Source organism: Fragaria vesca, linkage group LG4, assembly GCF_000184155.1.
Source record: "Fragaria vesca subsp. vesca linkage group LG4, FraVesHawaii_1.0, whole genome shotgun sequence".
In the NCBI taxonomy this organism is placed as follows: Eukaryota; Viridiplantae; Streptophyta; class Magnoliopsida; order Rosales; family Rosaceae; genus Fragaria; species Fragaria vesca.
In genome coordinates, this window is record NC_020494.1 from 7,932,450 (window position 1) to 7,957,287 (window position 24,838).

Below are 24,838 nucleotides of genomic sequence, written 5' to 3' on the forward strand. Positions count from 1 at the left end.
GAGAGAGAGAGAGATTCAATAAAACTTTGCAAAATGATCAAGAAATTTTTCTGCATAAAAAATGTGAACTATCAATGCTGTAATATAAGTTGCAAATAGCTTTTATGATTTGTCCAATGACAGAGACTTGGATTCTATACCTTGTTTAGTTAACCAGGGTCTCTCCATCTCCTAAAGCAATATTATCGAAATAATTGTGACACTGGAAAGAAGGCATGATAACTCAAAGCCTACCTCAACCAGAAATCAATGTGGAGAATACAATTTAAGCAAGGGATGTATTCTCTAAGCAACTAAATGGATGTATTCTTTATTTTGTGTTATGCATGTTGTGAATAATCAGATTATCTTTTTAATGTTATGCAAGCTGTAAATAATCAGATTAACTCTTTAATGTTACTAACCCTCTCAGCAATGCTTCTGGGATGTGTCGCACAGCCACGCTTAGCACGGATTTTGCAAGGAACTGAATCTTCAGGGATGTGTAGTAGTTTCTCTACCGTTGCCATTTCTAAAGTTGTCTGGGGCAGGCTAAACTGAAATAAACAATGGATTAAAGTGTTTAACAAAGGACAAAGGAATTGTGAACCCCCATGAAGCAGATTGGTTATATCAAATTATATTATCAAGGTGACTGACGTATGAAAATAATTCAATAACAAACTATGAGACGGTCTCGTTATCATATTTGACAGTTGATTTTCCAGTTGATATTTATACGATACTCCATACATGTAGTGTCTTTCTTTTAAGAGATATTTTTACCATCAATCCTAACTAACTACCTACATAAGCAAGTCTGTGCTAGCAGGGTTTTCTGTTCATCAATTTCTTTTTTTTTTTCGGTTTAATGAATATCAAGAGCTAATCTCTGAGAGAAATTACAGAATAGTGATCATTATGTGAAACATAAAAAAAGCATGGATCATTCCACAGTACAATAATTTCTTTTTCGACTTCAAAGAAACGATAATGATTCCACAATAGAATGCCAATATAATTTTAGGGTTGATCAGAGCCAACGTCTCATTATTTGAACGTGAAGTGCAGTTAAGAGTCTTTTTTTTTTTTTTTTCTTTCTTTCTTTGAAGGGAGAGCAGCTGAGAGTTTGAGAAAACATAAGTTTGAACATTACAGCCACATTTTAGGGCTCAACTGTATGATGTTAACAAGAGGAAGTATGTCTCATATCCATTCAGCCTGTGAGAAAGAATCACAGAGGATTTGGAAAGTGCATGATTGAAATGTAATGAAAACATTAGTACTGTATGTTTCTCTAACGCATAATCATAATTTTTATAATAATTTGGAACAGTAGCAGTGTTGCTTGTATTTGTAAATAAAATGGAAAATGGACATAATTACTACATTTGAATTGTGATGCAGGTTTTTCACTAGTCTAATTGATGCAAATAACAGGACCTGCATATACTTAAATGCAAGTTTCTCACTAATCTAATTGATGCAGATAGAAAGGACCTAAAACAAATACTTAATTGCAAATTACCTGCGATTCTAAGGTATTGAGGCAGTTAAATATGTCACCATCCATATTTTTGGCTCGTTTACTTGGTGGAGCAGAAAAGACAATAGAATTGGTATTATCCCAGGACTCCATCCCAAAGCTAGTAGCAGGATAAGAATGCATGGAACTATGGTGGCCACTGTTAGAGCTAACACCTTCGCCAGCATTTTCACTAACTTCAGAGATTTGTGAAAGAGAATCTTGCCTAGTGAAACTCAACTGGGACTTCAACCTTGTCACTCCATGGCCACCATTAGGGCCACCTTGTGAGCTATAGCTTCCAGTTCCCCGTGTAACTGAAAATCCTCCTATTGACATGGTCAAAAATGAAAGATGATCCTTAAACCCACTTTCATGATCAACAATGACCATCAAGTTATAACTATCCCAAATCCTTTGATAGCAATATCCATAACATGCTAGATATATCCTAGAATATCATGCACACTAAACAGCATATCCACTTCACAACACTTAACAGGGGCTTAATTTTGATTATTGTGAAAGAAACAAACTTTACATAAAAACTTCTTTCTTTTTTTGGTTGAAAGTTTTCATATATTCTTGTACCCTAATATGTAAAAGTACATATTAAACAAAACCACAAATGGTTAAACCCAATTTCTTTTTAGTTTTATTTTATATTTTATTTTATTTTATTTTAAATCGCACCCTGGAGTTCGAACCCAAAAAAAAGTTATAAACTATAGGAAACTCAGTTATGTCCAAGTACATTGTATAACACTGGCATGGTAAAGAGAACAGTGAACGCAACCTCTCAAGGAAAAAAGGTCTTGCCTCACATGACCTTGTCTGCATTACATATGTATATATTTCCAAACCTAATAATCGCGTTCAGTAATATAAGCATAATTATGATTCATCCCTCAACATAATCTAAGCTCTTCTGCAATAAATTAATACTGGGCCACTAGATAGTATAGTAATACAAATGAGTGAAATGACACCTATACAGCCCATGCTTACACGTGATTCAGTTGGACCTGGTTCATATGAAAAATCATAAGCAAATGCTATTTTCCGTAATTACAACCAACTATCATGGACATTACGGTCAGCTCAAGTTTATAGTCAACATTATTCCCCCCTACCCAGCATTAGCTTACAAGCGACCACGAGCATGAAAGTGACAGTCAAAATCCCAACACTGCCCTTACCCGCACCTCATCCACAAAGGGCACAACAGTAACATCACAAACAAAAAGTGGGGGAAAAGGCAGGCGTACCATTGTTATCAGTGAGATGGCTGAGAAAGCCAGCTGGCGAGCTTCTCTGGCGAACCAGAGCCGACGAAGAGCAAGAAGTAGAAGAAGAAGATCCAATCGCCGCCGCCATCTCGCCCAAGCCGTACGATCTGACCAGCGGCTTCTTCGTGGCGGTCTCCTTGCCGTTGATTTTGAAGGTTGACTCGGAGGAGGTGAGGGAGGAGGAGTCGCCGTCTCCTCCGGGGAAGTAGCGGCCGACGAAGGAAGAAGGAGGATGCGGCCGGAGGGAGGAGAATTCACGTTCGGCGATGACGGAGTCGACGGCGGAGGTGATGAGGGAGCCAGGGGCGGAGCCGTAGCGGGTGAGGCCGGTTGGGCTTGGGCCCATGGGGTTCTGGGACGAGGATGACGAGGATGAAGGGTACATGGAAGAGGAAAGGTGAAGCTTGTTGTTGTTGTTGTGGTGAAGACAGAGAGAGAAGAGGAAGAGTGAAAAAGGGAAAGAGGGTTCTTAGTTTGGAAAGGGTGAGGCTTTTGCTTAATGGGGAAAAATTCTAAGAATATAAGATATTTTTGCATCACCTGCAGGTGACGTTGGGATTCTTTTAAGATCACCTTTGGGGGAGTGTTTAAGGCACGTGCGTCAACTCTGCTTTGGTTCCTTCTTGGTTCTTTCGAAACATGTGGCTAGTTTTTTCTTTCTTTTAACTACGCTTGGAGGTTGAGACTTGAGAGTTGACGACCATGGACACTATTACACTTCGACAATGAGCTTCCCTCGCTATAGATTGATGAAATTTTTCAATGGATTACATGTACTTTAATGTTCGATTCGTCGTACTGATACTTTTGTGCTTCAATCATTTGTTTTTTAAGTTGTTTCTCATTATAAATTTAGATCTTACATGGAAATTCAATAGTTAAGGAAGCGACTCAAATGACAAGTGTGAATATGATCTCTCAAATGCCTAATTTAATAGATATTTTAAGAATGTCAAATTCATATGGATCTAGATGAGCATGAGTCTGACAAAGTATTATGTGGTAAAAACCGAATCATACCCTACTTATATTTGTGTCTGAATGATGTCTCTAGTCACGAAATACCAATAATATGTTTGGTCAGAAGACGATAGAGAGGCGCCACATGATAAAGAACCAGATTATCAGATGAAGCAGTCAGTCTCAAACCAAGCATATAGAGAGGCGCCAGATGATAAAGAAGATAAAGAACCTTACAGCCATCGTTGTAATTCAGTTTCTTTGCATTTGCTACTCATATCTACTATACATCTGCTCCAGCTTTAATGTTTTCTTTGTTGTCTTTAGGCGACATTAGAGGGAGGTTGAATTGTTTTCCAGAGAAAAAGAATGGTGATAAACTCCAGGGAGTGATCGTCAAGAGAGCCATTCTAGGGATTGTAAGCTTAGTGTCAAGTGCTAGGAGAAGCATCGCCCCACCCGCGTTTCGCGCTTCTGAAGCGGAAGCTTCTCGGAAGCGTGGGAAAGCGGCCGGAAGCGCTTCCACAAAAAGTGGATTTGGAAGAGGAGACAGAAGCGAAAATTCCGATTTGGAAGCGCGCGCTTCCGATTTCTCTCTGGAAATCCTTCTGTTGTTTCAAAGTGGGTATGAAGCCCTTCCAGGTTGTTTCGATGTTGGCTTCTTGAAGAGGTGAGATTGGGATGGACTGTTCAATTCTGAGAGTGGATTTACGGGAGGATAAGAGCGTAGGATGAAGACATCCAGGGTTTAATTTTTGTCGAAATCAAATTGGCAAAGAAACAACAGGAGTGAGTGATGAAATTCTCTTTTATCTGAAACTCTGAATGTCTTCGTGGATTGTCACTTTGTCAGCGTCTTTGAAATCTTTGAAGTAGGATTGTAGGAGTCTTTTTTCTTGGTCAAACTTTGAAGTACGGGACTGTGAGGGAGGAAACTGATAAGAGAGACGAAAGGGAAGAGGGCGGGAGACGTGTCTATGTTCTCTTCAATCTCTAGACGTCATAAAACATATTTGATATATTGGCCCTAATGTTTAAACTTGACGATGTAATTGGGTCTGAGAGGATGGTGCCATGGTGGGACTTTTAATCCATTAAAGTAGTGCATTACTCTATTAATTGTTAATTGATAATTATGGTTAATAATTAGTTTGATTCTTATTTTTTCAAAGATATATATATATTATTTTATTCCGACGCTTCCACAACGTTTCCGCTTCCAACAAATTTTGAAAAAAAACGCTTCTGAGCTTCCAAACGTTTTGCTTCCGCATCTCCACTTCCGATTCCATGCAACGTAGGCCAAGTGCATGTGACCACATGATTCAATACCCATTCTTCCTAGTCCTATACCAACACTGGCGGAACTAGCTTAGGACCAAAGTTTTTGAAAAATGTCAATTAATGCTATGCTATTAATAGGATTGAATGGTTATGATTATAATTGTATAGGTCTAGCTTCTTTTCCATGTAATATTATGTCATGTTTCCATTGTCTCTTACCATATGGATCCATCCCCACAATTAATTAGGTATTAACTAATCATTTTACATACATCTAAACTTTCAATACACATATATGTCGTCACATGGACATAGATGAAGCTTTATAACGAACAATTATGTTTAAAGATTATGAAAAAACAATAATATTACTTTCAATTAAAATATAATTTTGTCAAATGATTTAAAATTATTATATATCTTTTTCCGTTCATTATATTTCGGCCCCCCTAAACCTACTGTTCTGGCTCCGCCATTGTATACCAAATCATCCTAGAGTGACATATACAAGTAGTATTTCATCACCCTATTCTTTTTCAAAGGTGTGATCATTTTCCAGAGCCTTTGGTATGTTCAGAATCCCTATCTAGAAGTAGAGCTTGTTCATCGGGATGGATGCAGGAGGTTTGAGGCCGTCATATTCCTCCAAAATCACCGGCATCTTATGGTAATACCAGGGACCTCCCCAAAAGACCTTATTTCGATCTTATATTTACTTTTTATATCTTTATTGGGTATATTAAACTGTAATTTCATATTTTGTACAATAGCATTATTGTACAAAAGAGACAAAAAAGGAAAAAAAAAACCGATAAAGAAAAAGGGATTGTGAAAGCAGTGGCCCAATTGCACTGCACTTTTAATTCTTGTATCCGTTAACGGTAAGGTGAATAATTTCACTCTTGCTTCTCACATTGACGTTCCTCCTCTACAAAGAAGCCACGTACATCTTCGTCAAGTTGAGTAACTTCTCAAAGACTCAAACCCTAAACCCCAAATTGACCTCCACGCTCTTCTCGTCTCGAAAAATCTGTAAGAGCTCCATACCCACCTTGAATTTGATATCTTTGTTAATTATTGGAATTAATCTGTTGGGATTCAATTCCAGATTCGGGTAGAACCAGGCGAGTTGCTTACCTGGGTGCGGAACAGCAAACGGATTTTGAGATTCTGTTAAGGAGAATTAACGGCTACGGTTACAAGACTAGCTTGCTATCCAAGTAAGTACTTGAATTTCTTGTTAACATAGGATTGCGGTTTCCTATTCCCTCAAGGATTTTATGTTTATATATTCTTTGCGTAGAAAGAAAGACCCACTTTGTTATCATTCGATTGAACTCGCTATTGAAGAGGTAACAAATTTTGTTCTTGTGATTTTTGGTCTTTTAGGGTTTTCGATTTTTCGGTTGCCTATACTGCTATCATATACAATAAACTGCCATCACTAGGTAAGCTATGGAAGAGCGGAGATATAAATATAGGAAGGAAGTAGCATCTGATAGGAGTCGGTATTGCGAAAAGCAGAGGGACAAAGATAGAAGTAGGAGAAACGGTGAGAGTCGACGTTTTGAGAGAGAGAAGAATTGTGATGATGAGGACAGGTCTTGTTGGGAGAGGGAGAGAGCTAGAAAGAAGAAAAGGGACAGGGAACGAGAAATAGAGGTAGAAAATCAAAGGGGGGAGAGGGAGGAGAGGAAAAGGGACATAAACCAAAGGAAGAGAGAGAGGAGTAAGGATGTCGATTGTGATGATTTCGTTGATGAGGATGTTAGGGAGCATGATACGAAGCGGCGTAGGAGAGATGTTGGTGGTGCGAGGCCTAGAAAGAATAGTGAAGAAGAGAACAAGGCAACACGCCGAGAGGAGTTAGAGGATGAAGATGAAATGGAGAAGCGGAGGCGGAGAGTGCAGCAGTGGCATGAGCGAGTAAAGGGAGAAGCTCATGGCGACAAGTGTATGGAAGGGAATGTTGATGAACTCAAGTCTGCAGAGACCTGGACTCTATCTGATGATGATAATAAAGAATTACGAGGTGATTCCATGTTGGTAGGTTCTGAGAATGTAAGAGCTGCAACTGAGCCTGCTTGGCAGAATGGAGATGATGCTACTGGGGATGAGGAACTTGATCCGTTAGATGCCTATATGAATCTTGTGGTTTTGCCTCAGGTTAATGGTACTGACAATAAAGATAGAACAGACACAAAGCCAAGGAGAATTCCAAATAAGTCAATAGGCAGAATACTTCCTGGGGAGGATTCCGATTCGGATTACGGGGACCTTGAGAATGATGATGTTTCCTTAGCAAATGACAACATCATGAAACCTGAGAAATTTTCTCAAGTTGACCACTCAAAGATACATTATCAACCATTTCGTAGAAATTTTTATATAGAAGTGAAGGATATCTCACGGATGAGTGCAGAAGAGGTGTCTACATACCGGAATCAATTGGAATTGAAGATAAATGGCAAAGATGTGCCAAAGCCCATCAAGACCTGGCCCCAAACTGGACTAACAACTAAAACATTGGAAGTAATAAAGAAGCTCAACTTTGAAAAGTCCTTGCCAATTCAGGCTCAGGCATTGCCTGTAATTATGAGTGGTCGAGACTGCATTGGCATTGGAAAAACTGGATCAGGCAAAACCCTTGCATATGTGCTGCCAATGCTGAGGCATATCAAGGACCAGGCACCTGCTGTATCTGGAGATGGACCTGTTGGGCTTATAATGGCTCCCACGAGAGAGCTTGTTCAGCAGATTCACAGTGACATTAAGAAGTTTTCCAAGGTACTGGGTCTCAGGTGTGTGCCTGTGTATGGAGGTGACGATGTTGCGCAAAAAATCGGTGAATTGAAGCATGGTGCAGACATTGTTGTCTGTACTCCTGGTAGGATGATTGACCTACTTTCCAAAAATGGAGGGAAAATTACTAACTTGCATAGAGTAACCTATCTGGTTCTGGATGAGGCTGATCGAATGTTTGACTGTGGTTTTGAACCTCAAATCAGCCAAATTGTTCAAGATATTCGCCCAGATCGTCAGACTGTTTTATTCTCTGCTACTTTCCCTCACCAGGTTGAGCTTTTGGCGCGCAAAGTCTTCCGCGTTCAAGATAAACCTGTGCATATACAAGTTGGCGGCAGGAGTGTTGTGAACAAGGACATAATGCAAATAGTTGAAGTAAGGCCGAAAGATGAAAGATTTTTGAGGTTGTTAGAGCTACTTGGTCAATGGTATGAAAAAGGAAAAATTTTGATATTTGTACAGACCCATGACCAGTGTGATACATTGTTTACGGATTTGCTTAAGCATGGGTATCCTTGTCTCTCACTTCATGCGGGAAAAGATCAGACAGATCGCCAGTCCACTATATCTGATTTTAAGAGCAATGTTTGTAACGTGTTGGTTGCAACAAGTGTTGCTGCCAGAGGGTTAGATGTGAAGGAGCTTGAGGTGGTTATCAATTTTGATGTTCCGAATCACTATGAGGACTATGTTCACCGTGTTGGTCGTACTGGCCGAGCTGGGCGTAAAGGCTGTGCTATATCATTTATCTCTGTGGAAGATGAGAGGTATGCTCCCGATCTGGTCAAAGCATAGTAGCTGTCGGGGCAAGTTGTTCCAGAGGACCTGAAATCACTTGCTAGTAATTTTATGGAAAAAGTGAACCAGGGACTTGAGCGTGCACACGGGACTGGTTATGGGGGAAGTGGTTTCAAATTTAATGAAGAGGAAGATGAAATGAGGAAAGCAGCGAAGAAAGCACAGGCAAAAGAATATGTTTGCGAGGATGACGTGTCAGACTTAGAAGATGGAGATGATGGTATCCAACAAGAAGGGGACGATATCTCACCGCAAGGTGCCCTTACTCATATACAAGCCATTACTAAAATCCCTGTTGTTGGAAATGATGGCACAGCTCGAGCATTAGCATTTGCAAATGATTTGAACTTGCTGCATAACCTGGCAAAGATGAAAGGAATGCCAGAACACTATGCAGAGTTGGAGATAAATGATTTTCCTCAGACTGCTAGATGGAAGATTACTCGTAATGAAACTCGTCAATATATTTCAGAATTGACTAAAGCTGCCATTACACCCAAGGGGCAGTATTTCCCACCAGGCAAGGTTCAAGGACCAGGAGATCGCAAGCTCTACTTATGTATCGAGGGTCCTACTGAACAGTCTGTCAAGAATGCTATAGCAGAATTAAAATGTGCATTGGAAGATACAGCAAACCAGACATTCTCACTTCCTGACAGAGCTGGGCAAGGCAGATACCAAATCATACAAGTAAGTGTAATAACTTAATAACAGTAATCAGTTCCTGGTTAGGTTTTCTTTGAGTTTCATACTGAGTGGTTCTAGTTCACTGGTTAACTAATCCTTTGATAATCTATTTTTTGTTAAGCACGTTGATTTTGTTATCAATTTGTCTTGCTTTTGACAATGCTCTACCCCCCTGGTAATGACTTCTTTTCTTCTTCTTCTGTTCATGTTCCCATGGTGCGACGTGAGGGGAGTTTCAAGCATATGCTCGGATGTTCAATATCGTCTCTTCCCATGACATACCTCTACAAGAGATCCTACCTCAGTCTCCTCATATTACTCTTGTTCTTGTTTGTTTGATTTCTATGAGTTTGGGGATCTGTTATTACTTTACTCAAAAACGGGTTCCTTTTTCTTTTTCAGGTTTTGTGAATTCCTTCCTGGAGCCAAGTGCTGTTATACAGAGACGCTGTTACAGAAGCAGTAAATTACATGTTTTGACTTTTTCCTCATTTTTTTATTGGGTGAACTGCACTCTAAATGGGTTAAGCTTTTGTGCCATTGATGTTCACTTTAACTGGTTATTGAGCTCCTTAATGAGCTCTTTTGTCATTTTTCTTTATATTCCCTGCTAAAGTCACTTGACTAGTTCTTCTGATAGTTGTATATATAATGCTTTGAGAATCATCTTGAGACGTAAAAAGAAAAAAAGAAGGATATATATAAATGTGTGGATCCGAAGTTTTTCTTTTGAACATAACTCCAGGTATCTCTCACAACTCTGCAACTGATGTTTAGCTTAGGGGTTTCCTGATTGTCGGCACTCGGCAGACATGAGAGTAACTTCTCCTTAATATCTTAGGCAGGTATCTGTATAACACCAACACTTGGAATTACTGGAGCCTAGAATTGTGCTTAAAACTGAGCGTTACTGACATTACTTATGCATGGATTGTTCAATGAACTCTACAGTTTTACTGGACTTTTCCCATAATCTACACCGGTTTGAGTGAAAGGAATTTTGAGAGAAGTTGATAGGGCTTAAAACTCTCAAAGAAGTAGTCTCAGCAGTTTTCTCAAAATACATCCCTAGTGGAGTAGAGAAGGGACGAGCTAGACAATTTTGTTCGCCTAATACAAGGTTTGTAGTCCAAAATTTTTATTTATGTAATGCAGAGGAGATGAAGCTAATAAGCAAGTTGGATTCTCAACTGCATTTTTGGTTTAGAGGCCACTGTATCTTCCGTTGTTGAACTTTTCTCTTGAATATGCTTTAGCCTACCTCTTCATTACATTAATAATTATTATTAGAGAGTCTCATGTTGACAATATTTGTGGGCAAAGCTCTCAATCACAGATGATATAAACATGAAGAACACAATACATATCTAATGGAGATTTAAGAAATTGGGGACTAAAACAGTCTTGAACGAAAACCATGAATAATATACTGTTGTAGATATATAATTGGAGCATTGGTCTTTACTTCCTTGAGTTTGTCTTGGTCTTCCGCGTTGGTAATTTCAGTTATCAAATTCTGTTGTAAAATTAAAGCATGTCGTGATATGATCATAACAAGACGTAATATCTTGCTTCTGTTTTCATGTAGTATATATTACTTTCTGTCTGAATTTAACATGTTCGCTATCCTCCACGTTTTGATCATGTTCTTAATGTCTGTATATTTGTCTGTTTTTGCTTAAAGGAAGACATAATTACTTTCTCAATTTGCAGATATTAGCACTAGATGTTGACCCTTCTCAAAATTAGCACTAGATGTTGCTGAATTCTTCTGTAACGGTAGGCTTGGCACGTAGGTTATAATAGAAGTGAAGCTTTGATTCGACAACTCTTTGAAATTCAATTGAAGATAAATCAGCCAATGTAGTTTATTTTCTGTTGATAAACAATGTGGATGGGCTGCTGTCTATAATTATCTTCATACTAACAGATGAACAAGCTCAACTATAATATGTTACTAGCGATTAATTTCCCGAATTGGTTATCAGAAATACGGTAAAGTCCCGCTGCAACGCGCGGGCAACTTTCTAGTGATCTACATTCTTTGGCAGTGTTCAGCTTTCTCTAGCAACAGTTCATTTCAGTGTTGAATGGGATTCCTTTAGCTGCTTGTGGACAAGGAAAACGTGAAATTGGCATTTATCTATTCTTTTTGAATCTGCATCATTAGCTTGGAAGTCTATGGTTTATAGTCTGACTGTGATTCATCGTTTTTGGGGTTCCTGTAGAAATTGATTCTCCTTGATATTGACAATTACATGCTATACATTATATAGGAGTAGCTATACACAGCTTTTACATAAGGCAATAAATCTATATTAATAGCAATATCAAAACTGATGCACAATCACAGCAATATCAGATTTGTAATGGAAAAGGTTATGGGCCAGATTCATGTTCTCTAACAGTTCCTAATTCATAACTGAACATGAAGTTTTGGCTAATCCCAGGTTCAGATATGAGGGAGATTCAAGAAGCAACATGGTTCAAAACACATCTGACCCATCTTATGCAGACTTTACCTTTACTTGAGAAGTCAGTACTAACTTTCAGTGACATTCAAGAGGCGATATGATTCAAAACACAAAACCGTCCTCTGTGGAGAGACAAACTAATTAGTGTCTGGACGAAATGCTTCAGATGGATATAGTATGATTGCATGTAACCTGATATGCAAGAAAACTAAACTCGCCCCTACATACAAAATCAAATGAGGATAGCAAAACATTCTTACACTGTTTGCAGAAAAGCTACTGACGTTGTCATCAATCGCTTCTCATGTACTTGCAACCACGTTTATGTAAACTTCGAAAATTGGAAATACGACATATCTGACAGGATTTGTTTAGTTAGCTCTTTAGTAAGCTTCTGCAGCAAAATTAACCCTTTGAGTTTACACTTTTCCATTTAGATGCAGTTTAGACTGATAACTCGTGTGGCTATGTATGCAATACTGAGAAAAATAAAGACACAATACTATGTTATGATCATACTTGGGAAAATTTATACTTAGATGTAATATAGATGAGCAGTCGAGTTGCAGAGCTAAAATATACTTTCGCTAACAGGTTACTATTGACAGAACAGCAAGATGAGTGACAGGAAAATGTGACCTCAAATATCTCTTTGATTTGAATTTGCCGGATAAAAGATACTCATTCTCAAAACAAAAGAGAACGATTAAATTATTTTGATACAACATGTTAAATGAAACTATATCCAACTGAACAGCAGCAGCTCATCTGCAGGTTCGGTGTAGCAAACAACAGGGAAAAGAATCAACGTATGTTTCTAAGTTTACAAAAAAAGAACCAGAAAAGAATTACAATACCTATGTTCACCGTCAGCCATCTCTTTCTAAACCTCAAGTGGCAGGAGGAAGGTTTTGGTTAGAGACTAAAGCACTTATTACTGCTGAATATACAGGTATCTCGGGTTTCATTTCCTTCTCTTCCATCTCATGAAGATAAGCTAAAGCCTCAACAGGCTTACCACACTCGCAGAGACCATTGATAAGAGCCATAAAAGTAATTCTGTTTGGAGCACATCCTTTCTTTGCCATGTCGTTCCAAAGCACAAGAGCATCATCAATCCTTCCAGCCTTGCATAATCCATCTATTACTGTTGTGTATGTAATCACGTTAGGTTCTCTATGTTCACCAAAGATCCTGGAGAGGCAAGTCATGGCTTTATCTACATCACCATTTTTACAATACCCATTTATCAGCAGATTGCAGGTTACAACTGAGGGAACAAGACCCTTCATCACCATCTCAATCAGAAAGTTTTCTGCTTCCGAAACTCTTTTGGCCTTACATAGCCCATTTATCAATATGTTATAGAAAACCGCATCAGGACAATAACCATCAGCACAGATGTCCTGAAATAGCCGTAAAGCTTGATCTACTTCTTGATTTTTGAGCAATCCATGAATAACCGTAGAATAGGAAACTAGACCAGGGAGAAAATTCACTTCAACCATTTTATCAAGAAAATGACAAGCTTCAGCTGCCTTCCCGTGTTGGCACAACTGCTTCACGAGCAAGCTGGAATGTTTTTCCCATGGCTGATGTCCACAAACACGCATCTCCTTCAAAAGGTTAAGGCTTCCTTGAACATCCTCTCTTCTACAGAGGCAACCAAATATTGAGTTATGGGTAAAATGTGTGGGTTCAATTCCAGATTGCTCCATCTCTCTCAGAAGTTTAAAACTTTCCTCCAATTTATTTGATTTGCACAGTTCATGAATTACATTATTGTAGATTCTAACATTTGCTTTACACCCTATCCGATTCACGTCTTCCAACAGGCTTAACGCCATAGGCAACTTACCAAATTTTAGAAGGCCATCAATAACAGTTTCAAAAGAAAGAGTGGTAGGACGAACCTTTTTCTTTACTGCTGGATCAACATCAGATTCGTTTTTCATCATTGCCTGAAGCAGTTGATAAGCTCTGTCAACGGAGCCGTTATCAACCAGACCATTCAGCACAGAACTGCAAAGCATAAGCATACCCTCTTCATTCAAATCTTCCCGACTTTCCTCAAGCATCCGTATCATTTCCCTTTCATCCGAAAAAGCTAATATGAGCTTCCTAAGGATTCTAACATCAGACTGGATTCCCAAATCCTTCATTTCCGAATACATAGACAAGGCTTTCTCAATCTCTCTATTCTCACAGAGCCCTCCAATCAGTACATCATAAAGAGAAACATCAACAGAGAAACCTGTCTTCTGCATCTTATCAAACAAATGAAGAGCCTTATCCACTCTGGACTCCTTCACAAACCCATGAATCAAAACACGAAATGTCTTCTCATTCAACCCAAGATTCTGATGCTCCATTCTTTCAATCAAATCAAAAGCCTTGTCAACCTCACCCCACTTGCACAAATACAACACCAAAATGCACATAGCATGAGCATCAACCCAGCCCTTCTCATGCATTTCATCATAAACCTCCATAGCCTTTTCGAACTTCCCTGCATTGCAATAAACCTTTAACGCCGCAGTCAACGTGTACCTATCGAAATCCCAACCAGCATCCCTCATTTCCTTCATTCTCTTCTCTACCAATTCAATCGAACCTGACTTAGACACAGCCTCCAACAAACAGTTATAGCTATATCCATTAGGAACACAAAGACCCTTTTTACAAATCTCATCAAACAAAATGTTGGCTTCTTCAACCAACGCCACACTCCCCAAGCATCTTAGAAAGAACCCCAGAGCGCCAGGGGTCATATAACAATTGGAACCCACAAGCTCCATGGCCAAGGCCTTCATTGGGGCATTTTGTCGAGCACGTGATAGGTGTGAAGCCATGGCATTGTAAGTGTAGCAATTGTGGGTGTACCCAGATTGGTTGGATGCCCATGTGAAGAACAAGTGTGCTACTTTCCAGCTCTTGAGGCCATTGAGGACACATTCGACTGCTTTTGGGGTGATTCTTGAAGCAAAATGCTTCAAATTTGGGTTGTCTGGGGAGAAAGGTTGGTTGGTGAAGATGGAGATGAGGCCGTCGGCGACGTGGCCGACGTCTGGGTTAGGAAGAAATGGGTCGGCGTGGGTTTTGGTGGAAATGGGGTTTGATGAGGGGGTGTGGGTTTTGGTGGAGATGAGTGAAGAGAAGGCTGTTGGGTTTTTGGGGTTTATTGATTTCCAGAGGTTTTGATGAGTCTTTGACATTCTTGGCAACGACATTTTGAAAAGGACCAATCACATCAACTCACTAAGCTCACTCATTGTTATGTTGTGAATAGATTGCAACAAATTTCATGGTAGTTCTCAGAGTTGAGGACTTGTTTAAACTCATTGCGAAGGCATCCCTATCTAGTATTGCATGAGTAGCATACAAACGAGGACCAGCGACAGCCTACATGTATGCACTTTGTTGCCTCGACTCAACTCACTTTTGTAATGGTAGTTTTGTCAACCTTCTCTGTCGACTCATGAGTTGCATCACTAATTTCCCTCCCCTTCTCTCAACGTGTATGAATTTTAAGTGACGGGTGTTTCTAAATGTATCCAGCAAAATTCCTAGAAGTGCTTTTAAATTTGGTTAAAAAGCATGGGTAGCCAAAGTTATGAATTTTAAGTCATGGGTGCAGGAATTCCTATTTCTTTGTACATTAACATATTTCCCAGAATTTCAATCGAAGATATGACAACAGAGGTCCATGAGTCGTGATCGAAAGACTAGACATCTAGACCTAAGGTTGTGAAATTTTTGTTGCTATTCTTTAGCTGGGTACAAGACAAGGGAAGTAAGAGAATTTTGTTGGCTTAAATATATTTTGTTTTGTTTTTTTTTTTTAAATTGTTGGGTTTACCTAGTAGTTTGTTGGATATATTTAGAAGCTGCACCATAATCATATAAGTTTTATTTTCTAAAAAAAAGTGAAAAAGAAAAAAGAAAAGAAAAAGGAAGATAGAGCCGTTAGCCGACCTTGTTCTATTTATTATTTCAAACCTCCATTTTTGGGGATTATGCAGAGAAAAGAGAGAAGAGTGAGAAAGAGAGAAGAGGGGATTCATGTCAGGTTAAGTAGAGAAAGAGTGAGAGAGAGAGAGAGAAGGGAGAAACACGAATAGGGAGTAATCGCGAGAGAGAGAAGGGAGAAACACGAATCGGGCATAATCGCGAGAGAGAGAGAAGGGAGAAACACGAATCGGTAATCCTCAATTCCTTTCTCTGTTCTTCTCTGATTTCAATTCATTTCTTAGAGTTTTATTTCTTAGGGTTTTGCTTCAATTGAAGAAATCCTCAAGAATTGAATCTCGAATTATGTTAGGGTTTTCTTTTTTGGGGTTTCGTTTGAATTGGGTATACGTATCAAGATTTAAATTCGTGACCAGGTTTTGAGAATTTGGGGGGACTAAGTATGAGGTTCTGATACAAATGGGTTTGTTTTCTTTTTTTTGGTTACAAAGGGGGGCACTATGTCCCAGAAAAATGGGTTTGTTTTCAATTGATAGTAAAGAAGCACCAATAATCAAAATTAATTGAGATTCAGATTTCATATGTGGTTTCTGATTTACAATTATCATTGATCATTGTAAATCTGGGTATTTTAATCTTTGTTTCTATATAGCTTCTACACTTTCTTGAATTTAACATAAAAATTGATTTTGGTTGAATTTATAGGAGACTGGTGATTGAGCATTTTTAAGTCTCTTTCTGCATTTGGAAGCGGTAATATTGTCCTTATTGTGGTTTATTTTTGCATAATTTTAATCATTATTTTGGATACGTTATACTATTTATTCATCTTAGATTATACTGGATTGTATATTGAAGATTCCTGAATGCTTTGGTTTTTGGTTAGCTGCAGGTTCAGAGTTGTTTACTCTCTCTGTGCTGACTTCAAAAGGTATATGTGTTTGCTCTCAATTTCATGCTAATCTGATGTGATGCTCTTCAAAATGTATTTGTTATGTATCTAGATATATTGAATCAAGTGGACCATTTACTTAAATCTCTCCATCTCTCCAAAAAACTGTGGTACTTTTTGCTTTTTGATAAATCAATTATCATAAATCTCAAATAACTCAAAGAAACCTTGTTAGTTTTGGATTTCTTACCATGGTGGTAGAAATTAAAGGTCGGTTTTTAAATTGGAATGTAGGAATTGTAAGCATGATCGTCTTTCTCTGGTGTTTAACCTAGAATATATATTTTTGTAACCTGACCTCCAAGTCACATGTCATTGTACCCTTATAGTATATTGAAAATTTGTGTGCTTGTTGAAAAATGAAAGAATAGGTACTGTAAATGCAGTGGATTTTCAAAGTATTCTATAGTGAACCAATTTTCTCAAGCACACTGATGTCTGGCTAATGATTAGATGTTTGACTTGTTTAATTATCTTTTCATGTGTTTGATTGTTGGTTCGAGAGTGGTTCGATCTTGAATTTAGTTCTCATCTTGCATGCACGGATCAAGAGCCTTATCGTTAACAGACCAATCTAACCGATTTTGTTGGTTTTTTATTTGAGGAAACCAATTGGTAAGTCCGTTAGTGCTTTTCTTTTCGTTTCTGCTATTGAGGGTGGAGAACTAAACCAAAAAAACATTTTCTTTATCACCGATTGATGTCTGGGCAGAGGACATTGATTAATTTACCCATAAGCATGACAAACTATTATAAATTCTCAAACTGATTTAATAAGATTACCAAGGCTATTATAAATTGCTGTATATGTATGACAGCTACTTTAAACTTCTCTTTTGAAACTTTTCAAACTGAATAGATAGGAAGTATTTACAGAATTTATGTAATTGTGGCAACCATAGTAGTAATGACAGTGATTATTGTTATGAAATTTTTGTGGCAGACATGAAATTTTTAGGAAGCAGTTTCTTTTTTTAATGCATCTAAGTTGTGCTTCTACGAATTTGATACTAGGTTCTTTTGACGACTCATCTGCAGTAGTAGAGATCTATAGTATATTAAAAGGCAATTTTCTATGCAGATGTGCTTTAGTTCTTTCTTTTTTTTAACTGAGATGAATATTTATATTTTCGTCGAACTGAATATGTATTGATTTTGTCCAGTAGAATCAAGTAATTAGTACTTATCATGGTAGAATGAACTAATTTTATTTTTTCATTTCATTTCCACATTGTTTCTTCTTAGCACTGACACGCTATCACATCAGAGAAGAACCTGAAAACTGTAAGATGATCAGGTGAATTAGTTTTTAGTACCTACTTTACCTTCATTGTTCATATTTCTTACCACAACTTGTGTTCACTTTTTATATTCCTTGATTGTGTGTTTACATTGCAGTGGATTAATAGTTTGGTATGTTTTTTTATTTTTTATTTTTATTTTTATCAAAAATAAGCAGCTCTTATCTCAGTTTTCTTCCACTTACCAAACAACGAGTCTCGTTTAATATATAAAGCCCGCAACATTGTTCCCAATGGTTCTGTTCGTAGTGAATCAAGAGTTTTTAAAGTTAAATGTCTAAAAAAATATAATGTTGCACATATTTGTTATTAGTTGCTATATGCTAATTTAGATTGTGATTTGTTTTTTTTTGAAATCCTGTGAGGTTTGAAACGTGATGCATCATATTACTTCTTTGAATGGGAGCAAACATGCCAAGCTTTTACAATTTGCACAGTGTGAGCATGAGGAGCCTATCTCTTGATCTCTATGGCCATTACACCAAATAAGACTTATTCTTTTACCAAATCAAACAACGCATTGATCATTTTATCAATCTCTTGAGCTGAGACTAACTATCAAGAGTAATAATCAACTTGGACATGCCTGAATAATCGGCCCACTAGCATACCAGAAAGGACCACTAACTCCATATTGCCAACCAACATTTGAACTAAGCAAAGTTGTAGGTACTGGATTAGCTGCAATACATTCATCAATATTTCAGTTGAGAACATTGCAGGTTGGAGATTTACATTGACGTTATTTTCTTAATCTCTTCTAATTGAATTGCGAATTTCAAATGCATTAATTTTCGTAACTTTTCATTCTTTTCTAAATGAATTATATTTGTGGTTTTTTTAATTTGTAGCATCAAACGCAGCCGCCATCAAAACTTGAGATACAAAGGTTGACTTGAAAACCGTTTCTGTTTTTTTGGGATGTTTTACCATTTCAATCATTTGATCAATCATTGATCATTGTAAATCTGGGTATTTTAATCTTTGTTTCTATATAGCTTCTACACTTTCTTGAATTTAACATAAAAATTGATTTTGGTTGAATTTATAGGAGACTGGTGATTGAGCATTTTTAAGTCTCTTTCTGCATTTGGAAGCTGTAATATTGTCCTTATTTCGGTTTATTTTTGCATAATTTTAATCATTATTTTGGATACATTATACTATGTATACGTCTTATTAGACTTTGCTGGATTGTATATTGAAGATTCTTGAATGCTTTGGTTTTTGGTTAGCTGCAGGTTCAGAGTTGTTTACTCTCTCTGTGCTGGCTTCAAAAGGTATATGTGTTTGCTCTCAATTTCATGCTAATCTGATGTGATGCTCTTCAAAATGTATTTGTTATGTATTTAGATCTATTGAATCAAGTGGACCATTTACTTAAATCTCTCTATCTCTCCAAAAAACTGTGGTACTTTTTGCTTTTTGATAAATCAATTATCATAAATCTCAAATAACTCAAAGGAAACCTTGTTAGTTTTGGATTTCTTACCATGGTGGTAGAAATTAGTGGTCGGTTCTTAAATTGGAATGTAGGAATTGTAAACATGTCGTCTTTCTCTGGTGTTTAACCTAGAATATATATTTTTGTAACCTGACCTCCAAGTCACATGTCATTGTACCCTTGAAGTATATTGAAATTTGTGTGCTTGTTGAAAAATGAAAGAATAGATACTGTAAATGCGGTGGATTTTGAAAGTATTTTGTAGTGAACCAATTTTCTCAAGCACACTGATGTCTGGCTAATGATATAGATGTTCTTGTTTAATTTTCTTTTCATGTGTTTGATCGTTGGTTCGAGAGTGGTTCGGTCTTGAATTCTTGCATGAACGGATCAAGAGCCTTATCGTTAACAGACCAATCTGACCGATTTTATTGGTTTTTTATTTGAGGAAACCAATTGGTAAGTCCGTAAGTGCTTTTCTTTTCGTTTCTGCTATTAAGGAGGAGAACTAAACCAAAAAAACATTTTCTTTATCACCGATTGATGTCTCGGCAGAGGACACTGATTAATTCCCCATAAGCACGACAAGCTATTTAATGCTCCCCTTTTGTTTTACAAGAGAATAGGACGGCTTTGGGTCTGGGTTTGTTCTGGGAGACTTTCCTTTGTTTACTTGTGTAGTTTGGGGCGAGTTCAGTTTTATCGTCTATTGATTGTAGTCATTATCTTAATTGTAGTGGTATGGTATTGGGATTTGATACAAGAAAATATCAGATTCTCAAACTGATTTAATAATATTACCAAGGCTATTATAAATTGTTGAATATGTATGACATCTACTTTAAACTTCTCTTTTGAAACTTTTCAAACTGAATAGATATGATGTAAACTGTATTTACAGAATTTATTTGTAATTGTGGCAGCTATAGTAGTAATGACAGTGATTATAGTTCTGAAATTTTTGTGGCAGACATGACAGTGTAATTGTGGCAGACGTGAAATTTTTCGGAAGCAGTTCCTTTTTTTAATGCTTCTAAGTTGTGCTTCTACGAATTTGAAATTAGGTTCGTTAGACGGCTCATCTGCAGTAGTAGAGATCTATAGTATATTAAAAGGCAATTTTCTGTGCAGAAGTGCTTTAGTTCTTTCTGTTTTTTTGTTTTGTGTGAAGTATGAACTGAGATGGATATTTATTTTTTTGTCGAACTGAATATGTATTGATTTCGTCCAGTAGAATCCAGTAATTAGTAATTAGTAATTATCATGGTAGAATGAACTAATTTCTTTTTTAATTTCATTTCCACAGTGTTTCTTCTTAGCACTCACATGCTATCACATCTGAGAAGAATCCAAAAACTGTAAGATGATCAGGTGAATTAGTTTTTAGTACCTACTTTACTTTTGTTGTTCATATTTCTTACCACAACTTGTGTTCACTTTTTATATTCCTTGATTGTGTGTTTTACATTGCAGTGGATTAATAGTTTGGTATGTTTTTTTTTTTTAATAAAAATAAGCGGCTCTTATCCACTTACCAAACAACGAGTCTTGTTTAATCTATAAAGCTCGCAACATTGTTCCCAATGGTTCTGTTCGTAGTGAATCAAGATTTTTTTAAAAGTAAATGTCAAAAAACTATAATGTTGCACATATTTTTTATTAGTTGCTATATGCTAATTTAGATTGTGATTTGTTTTTTTTTTCAAATCCTGTGAGGTTTGAAACGTGATGCATCATATTACTTCTTTGAATGGGAGCAGACATGCCAAGCTTTTACAATTTTGCACAGTGTGAGCATGAGGAGCCTATCTCTTGATCTCTATGGCCATTACACCAAATAAGACTTATTCTTTTACCAAATCAAACAACGCATTGATCATTTTATCAATCTCTTGAACTGAGATTAACTATCAAGAGTAATAATCAACTTGGACATGCCTGAATAATCGGCCCACTAGCATACCAGAAAGGACCACTAACTCCATATTACCAACCAACATTTGAACTAAGCAAAGTTGTAGGTACTGGATTAGCTGCAGTATATTCATCAATATTTCAGTTGAGAACATTGCAGGTTGGAGATTTACATTGATATTGTTTTCTTAATCTCTTCTAATTGAATTGCAAATTACAAATGCATTAATTTTCGTAACTTTTCATTCTTTTCTAAATGAATTATATTTGTGCTTTTTTTGTTTGTAGCATCAAACACAGCCGCCATCAAAATTTGAGATACGAAGGTTGGCTTGAAAACCGTTTCTGTTTTTTTTGGGATGTTTTATCATTTCGATCATTTGATCAATCATTGATCATTGTAAATCTGGGTATTTTAATCTTTGTTTCTATATAGCTTCTACATTTTCTTGAATTTAACATAAAATTGATTTTGGTTGAATTTATAGGAGACTGGTGATTGAGCATTTTTAAGTCTCTTTCTGCATTTGGAAGCGGTAATATTGTCTTTATTTGGGTTTATTTTTGCATAATTTTAATCATTATTTTGGATACGTGATACTATGTATACGTCTTAGACTTTGCTGGATTGTATATTGAAGATTCTTGAATGCTTTGATTTTTGGTTAGCTGCAGGTTCAGAGTTGTTTACTCTCTCTTTGCTGGCTTCAAAAGGTATATGTGTTTGCTCTCAATTTCATGCAAATCTGATGTGATGCTCTTCAAAATGTATTTGTTATGTATTTAGATCTATTGAATCAAGTGGACCATTTACTTAAATCTCTCTATCTCTCCAAAAAACTGTGGTACTTTTTGCTTTTTGATAAATCAATTATCATAAATCTCAAATAACTCAAAGGAAACCTTGTTAGTTTTGGATTTCTTACCATGGTGGTAGAAATTAGTGGTCAGTTCTTAAATTGGAATGTAGGAATTGTAAACAGGTCGTCTTTCTCTGGTGTTTAACCTAGAATATATATTTTTGTAACCTGACCTCCAAGTCACATGTCATTGTACCCTTGAAGTAAATGCGGTGGATTTTGAAAGTATTCTGTAGTGAACCAATTTTCTCAAGCACACTGATGTATGGCTAATGATATAGATGTTTGACTTGTTTAATTTTCTTTTCATGTGTTTGATCGTTGGTTCGAGAGTGGTTCGATCTTGAATTCTTGCATGAACGGATCAAGAGCCTTATTGTTAACAGACCAATCTGACCGATTTTGTTGGTTTTTTATTTAAGGAAACCAATTGGTAAGTCCGTAAGTGCTTTTCTTTTCGTTTCTGCTATTAAGGAGGAGAACTAAACCAAAAAAACATTTTCTTTATCACCGATTGATGTCTCGGCAGAGGACACTGATTAATTTCCCCATAAGCACGACAAGCTATTTAATGCTCCCCTTTTGTTTTACAATAGAATAGGACGGCTTTGGGTTTGGGTTTGTTCTGGGAGACTTTCCTTTGTTTACTTGCGTAGTTTGGGGCGAGTTCAGTTTTATCGTTTATTGATTGTAGTCATTATCTTAATTGTAGTGGCATGGTATTGGGATTTGATATAAGAAAATATCAAATTCTCAAACTGATTTAATAAGATTTACCAAGGCTTTGGGTTTGGGTTTGTTCTGGGAGACTTTCCTTTGTTTACTTGCGTAGTTTGGGGCGAGTTCAGTTTTATCGTTTATTGATTGTAGTCATTATCTTAATTGTAGTGGCATGGTATTGGGATTTGATACAAGAAAATATCAAATTCTCAAACTGATTTATTAAGATTTACCAAGGCTATTATAAATTGTTGAATATGTATGACAGCTACTTTAAACTTCTCTTTTGAAACTTGTCAAACTGAATAGATAGGATGTAAACTGTATTTACAGAATTTATTTGTAATTGTGGTAACCATAGTAGTAATTAAAGACAGTGATTATAGTTCTGAAATTTTTGTGGCAGACATGACAGTGTAATTGTGGCAGACATGAAATTTTTCGATCATTTGGTCAATCATTGATCATTGTAAATCTGGGTATTTTAATATTTGTTTCTATATAGCATCTACACTTTCTTGAATTTAACATAAAAATTGATTTTGGTTGAATTTATAGGAGACTGGTGATTGAGCATTTTTAAGTCTCTTTCTGCATTTGGAAGCGGTAATATTGTCCTTATTTGGGTTATTTTGCATAATTTTAATCATTATTTTGGATACGTTATACTATGTATACATCTTAGATTATGCTGGATTGTATATTGAAGATTCGTGAACACTTTGGTTTTTGTTTAGCTGTAGGTTCAGAGCTGTTTAGTCTGATAGTCTCTCTGTGCTGACTTCAAAAGGTATATGTGTTTGCTCTCAATTTCATGCTAATCTGATGTGATGCTCTTCAAATGTATATGTTATTTATTTAGATCTATTAAATTAAGGGTGCGTCTATTGCCACCCCACAAACCACTTAGATCACCTCACACGTTGTTGATTTATTAAATGACAAATATACCCTAATGTAAAATTACAGCAAGGGACAATAAGTTGTTACAAATTACAAATTCTTTTGTTTTAGATAAACACCTATTCCATAAACCTTAACCCATAATTTATCATATTCGATCTTTCTATAAAGTATGAAGAAGACATTAGCATTCAACTGAAGAAGAGATCGAATGTAGGGTATTTCAATGGCTATTGGAAGAGGCTGATATTGTGTGTATTGTAAATCGGTGAATAAAGTAAATTTAAAATTAAAAAAATATATAGGTGGGGTGAGAAGAGATCGTATGTAGGGTGAACAAAGCAAATTTGAAATTGAAAAAAATATATGGATGGTGAAAAAAGAATTTAGGGTGAACAAAGCAAAAATGGGAAAAGGGTATTTCAGGTATTGTAAATGGGTGAACAAAGTAGGCTTTCAATTAAAAATATATAAGTGGGGTGTAAAGAGAACGTGGGGTGAACAAAATGGTTTGTGGGGTGGTAATAGACGCACTCTGAATCAATTGGACTATTTACTGAAATCTCTCTATCTCTCCAAAAAAAAAAAACTCTGGTACTTTTTGCTTTTTGATAAATCAATTATCATAAATCTCAAATAACTCAAAGGAAGCCTTGTTAGTTTTTGATTTCTGACCATGAGTCCATGATGGTAGAAATTAAATGTCGGTTCTTAAATTGGAACGTAGGAATTGCGAGCATGATCGTCTTTCTTCTGGCGTTTAACCTAGAATATTTTTATGTAATCTGACGTCCTAGTCATATGTCATTGTACCCTTGAAGTGTATTGAAACTTGTGTGCTTGTTGAAAAATGAAAGAATAGGTACTGTAAATGCTGTGGATTTTCAAAGTATTATGTAGTGAACCAATTTTCTCAAGCACTGATGTCTGCCTAATGATATAGATGTTTGACTTGTTTAATTATCTTTTGATGT

The 24,838-nt window shown here is 36.7% G+C and overlaps 2 protein-coding genes and 1 pseudogene across 3 annotated transcripts in view; 1 reads left to right on the forward strand and 2 right to left on the reverse strand.

Moving 5' to 3' along the window:
• LOC101314936 (transcription factor bHLH128-like) overlaps positions 1-3,331 on the reverse strand; it is a 7,861-nt gene extending 4,530 nt beyond the window's left edge. Inside the window, exons 1-3 of the mRNA XM_004296662.1 lie at positions 2,773-3,331; positions 1,508-1,833; positions 405-536 (exon numbers count right to left, since the gene is read on the reverse strand). Coding sequence (XP_004296710.1) covers positions 405-536; positions 1,508-1,833; positions 2,773-3,178 — 864 coding nt within the window. The 5' untranslated portion in view covers positions 3,179-3,331. The remainder of the gene's footprint in view (positions 1-404; positions 537-1,507; positions 1,834-2,772) is intronic.
• Positions 3,332-6,002: 2,671 nt separating this feature from the next.
• Positions 6,003-9,832, forward strand: LOC101315225 (annotated as a pseudogene). Its single transcript, XR_184455.1, has 2 exons — positions 6,003-6,069; positions 6,146-9,832. The product of XR_184455.1 is annotated as a DEAD-box ATP-dependent RNA helicase 42-like (transcript).
• A 2,859-nt stretch (positions 9,833-12,691) lies between these two features.
• On the reverse strand, positions 12,692-15,031 carry LOC101306521 (putative pentatricopeptide repeat-containing protein At5g08310, mitochondrial-like). The gene has a single exon (XM_004297990.1). It carries the CDS (start codon positions 15,029-15,031, stop codon positions 12,692-12,694), a length of 2,340 nt encoding a protein of 779 aa, XP_004298038.1.
• Between the last annotated feature and the right edge of the window lie 9,807 nt (positions 15,032-24,838).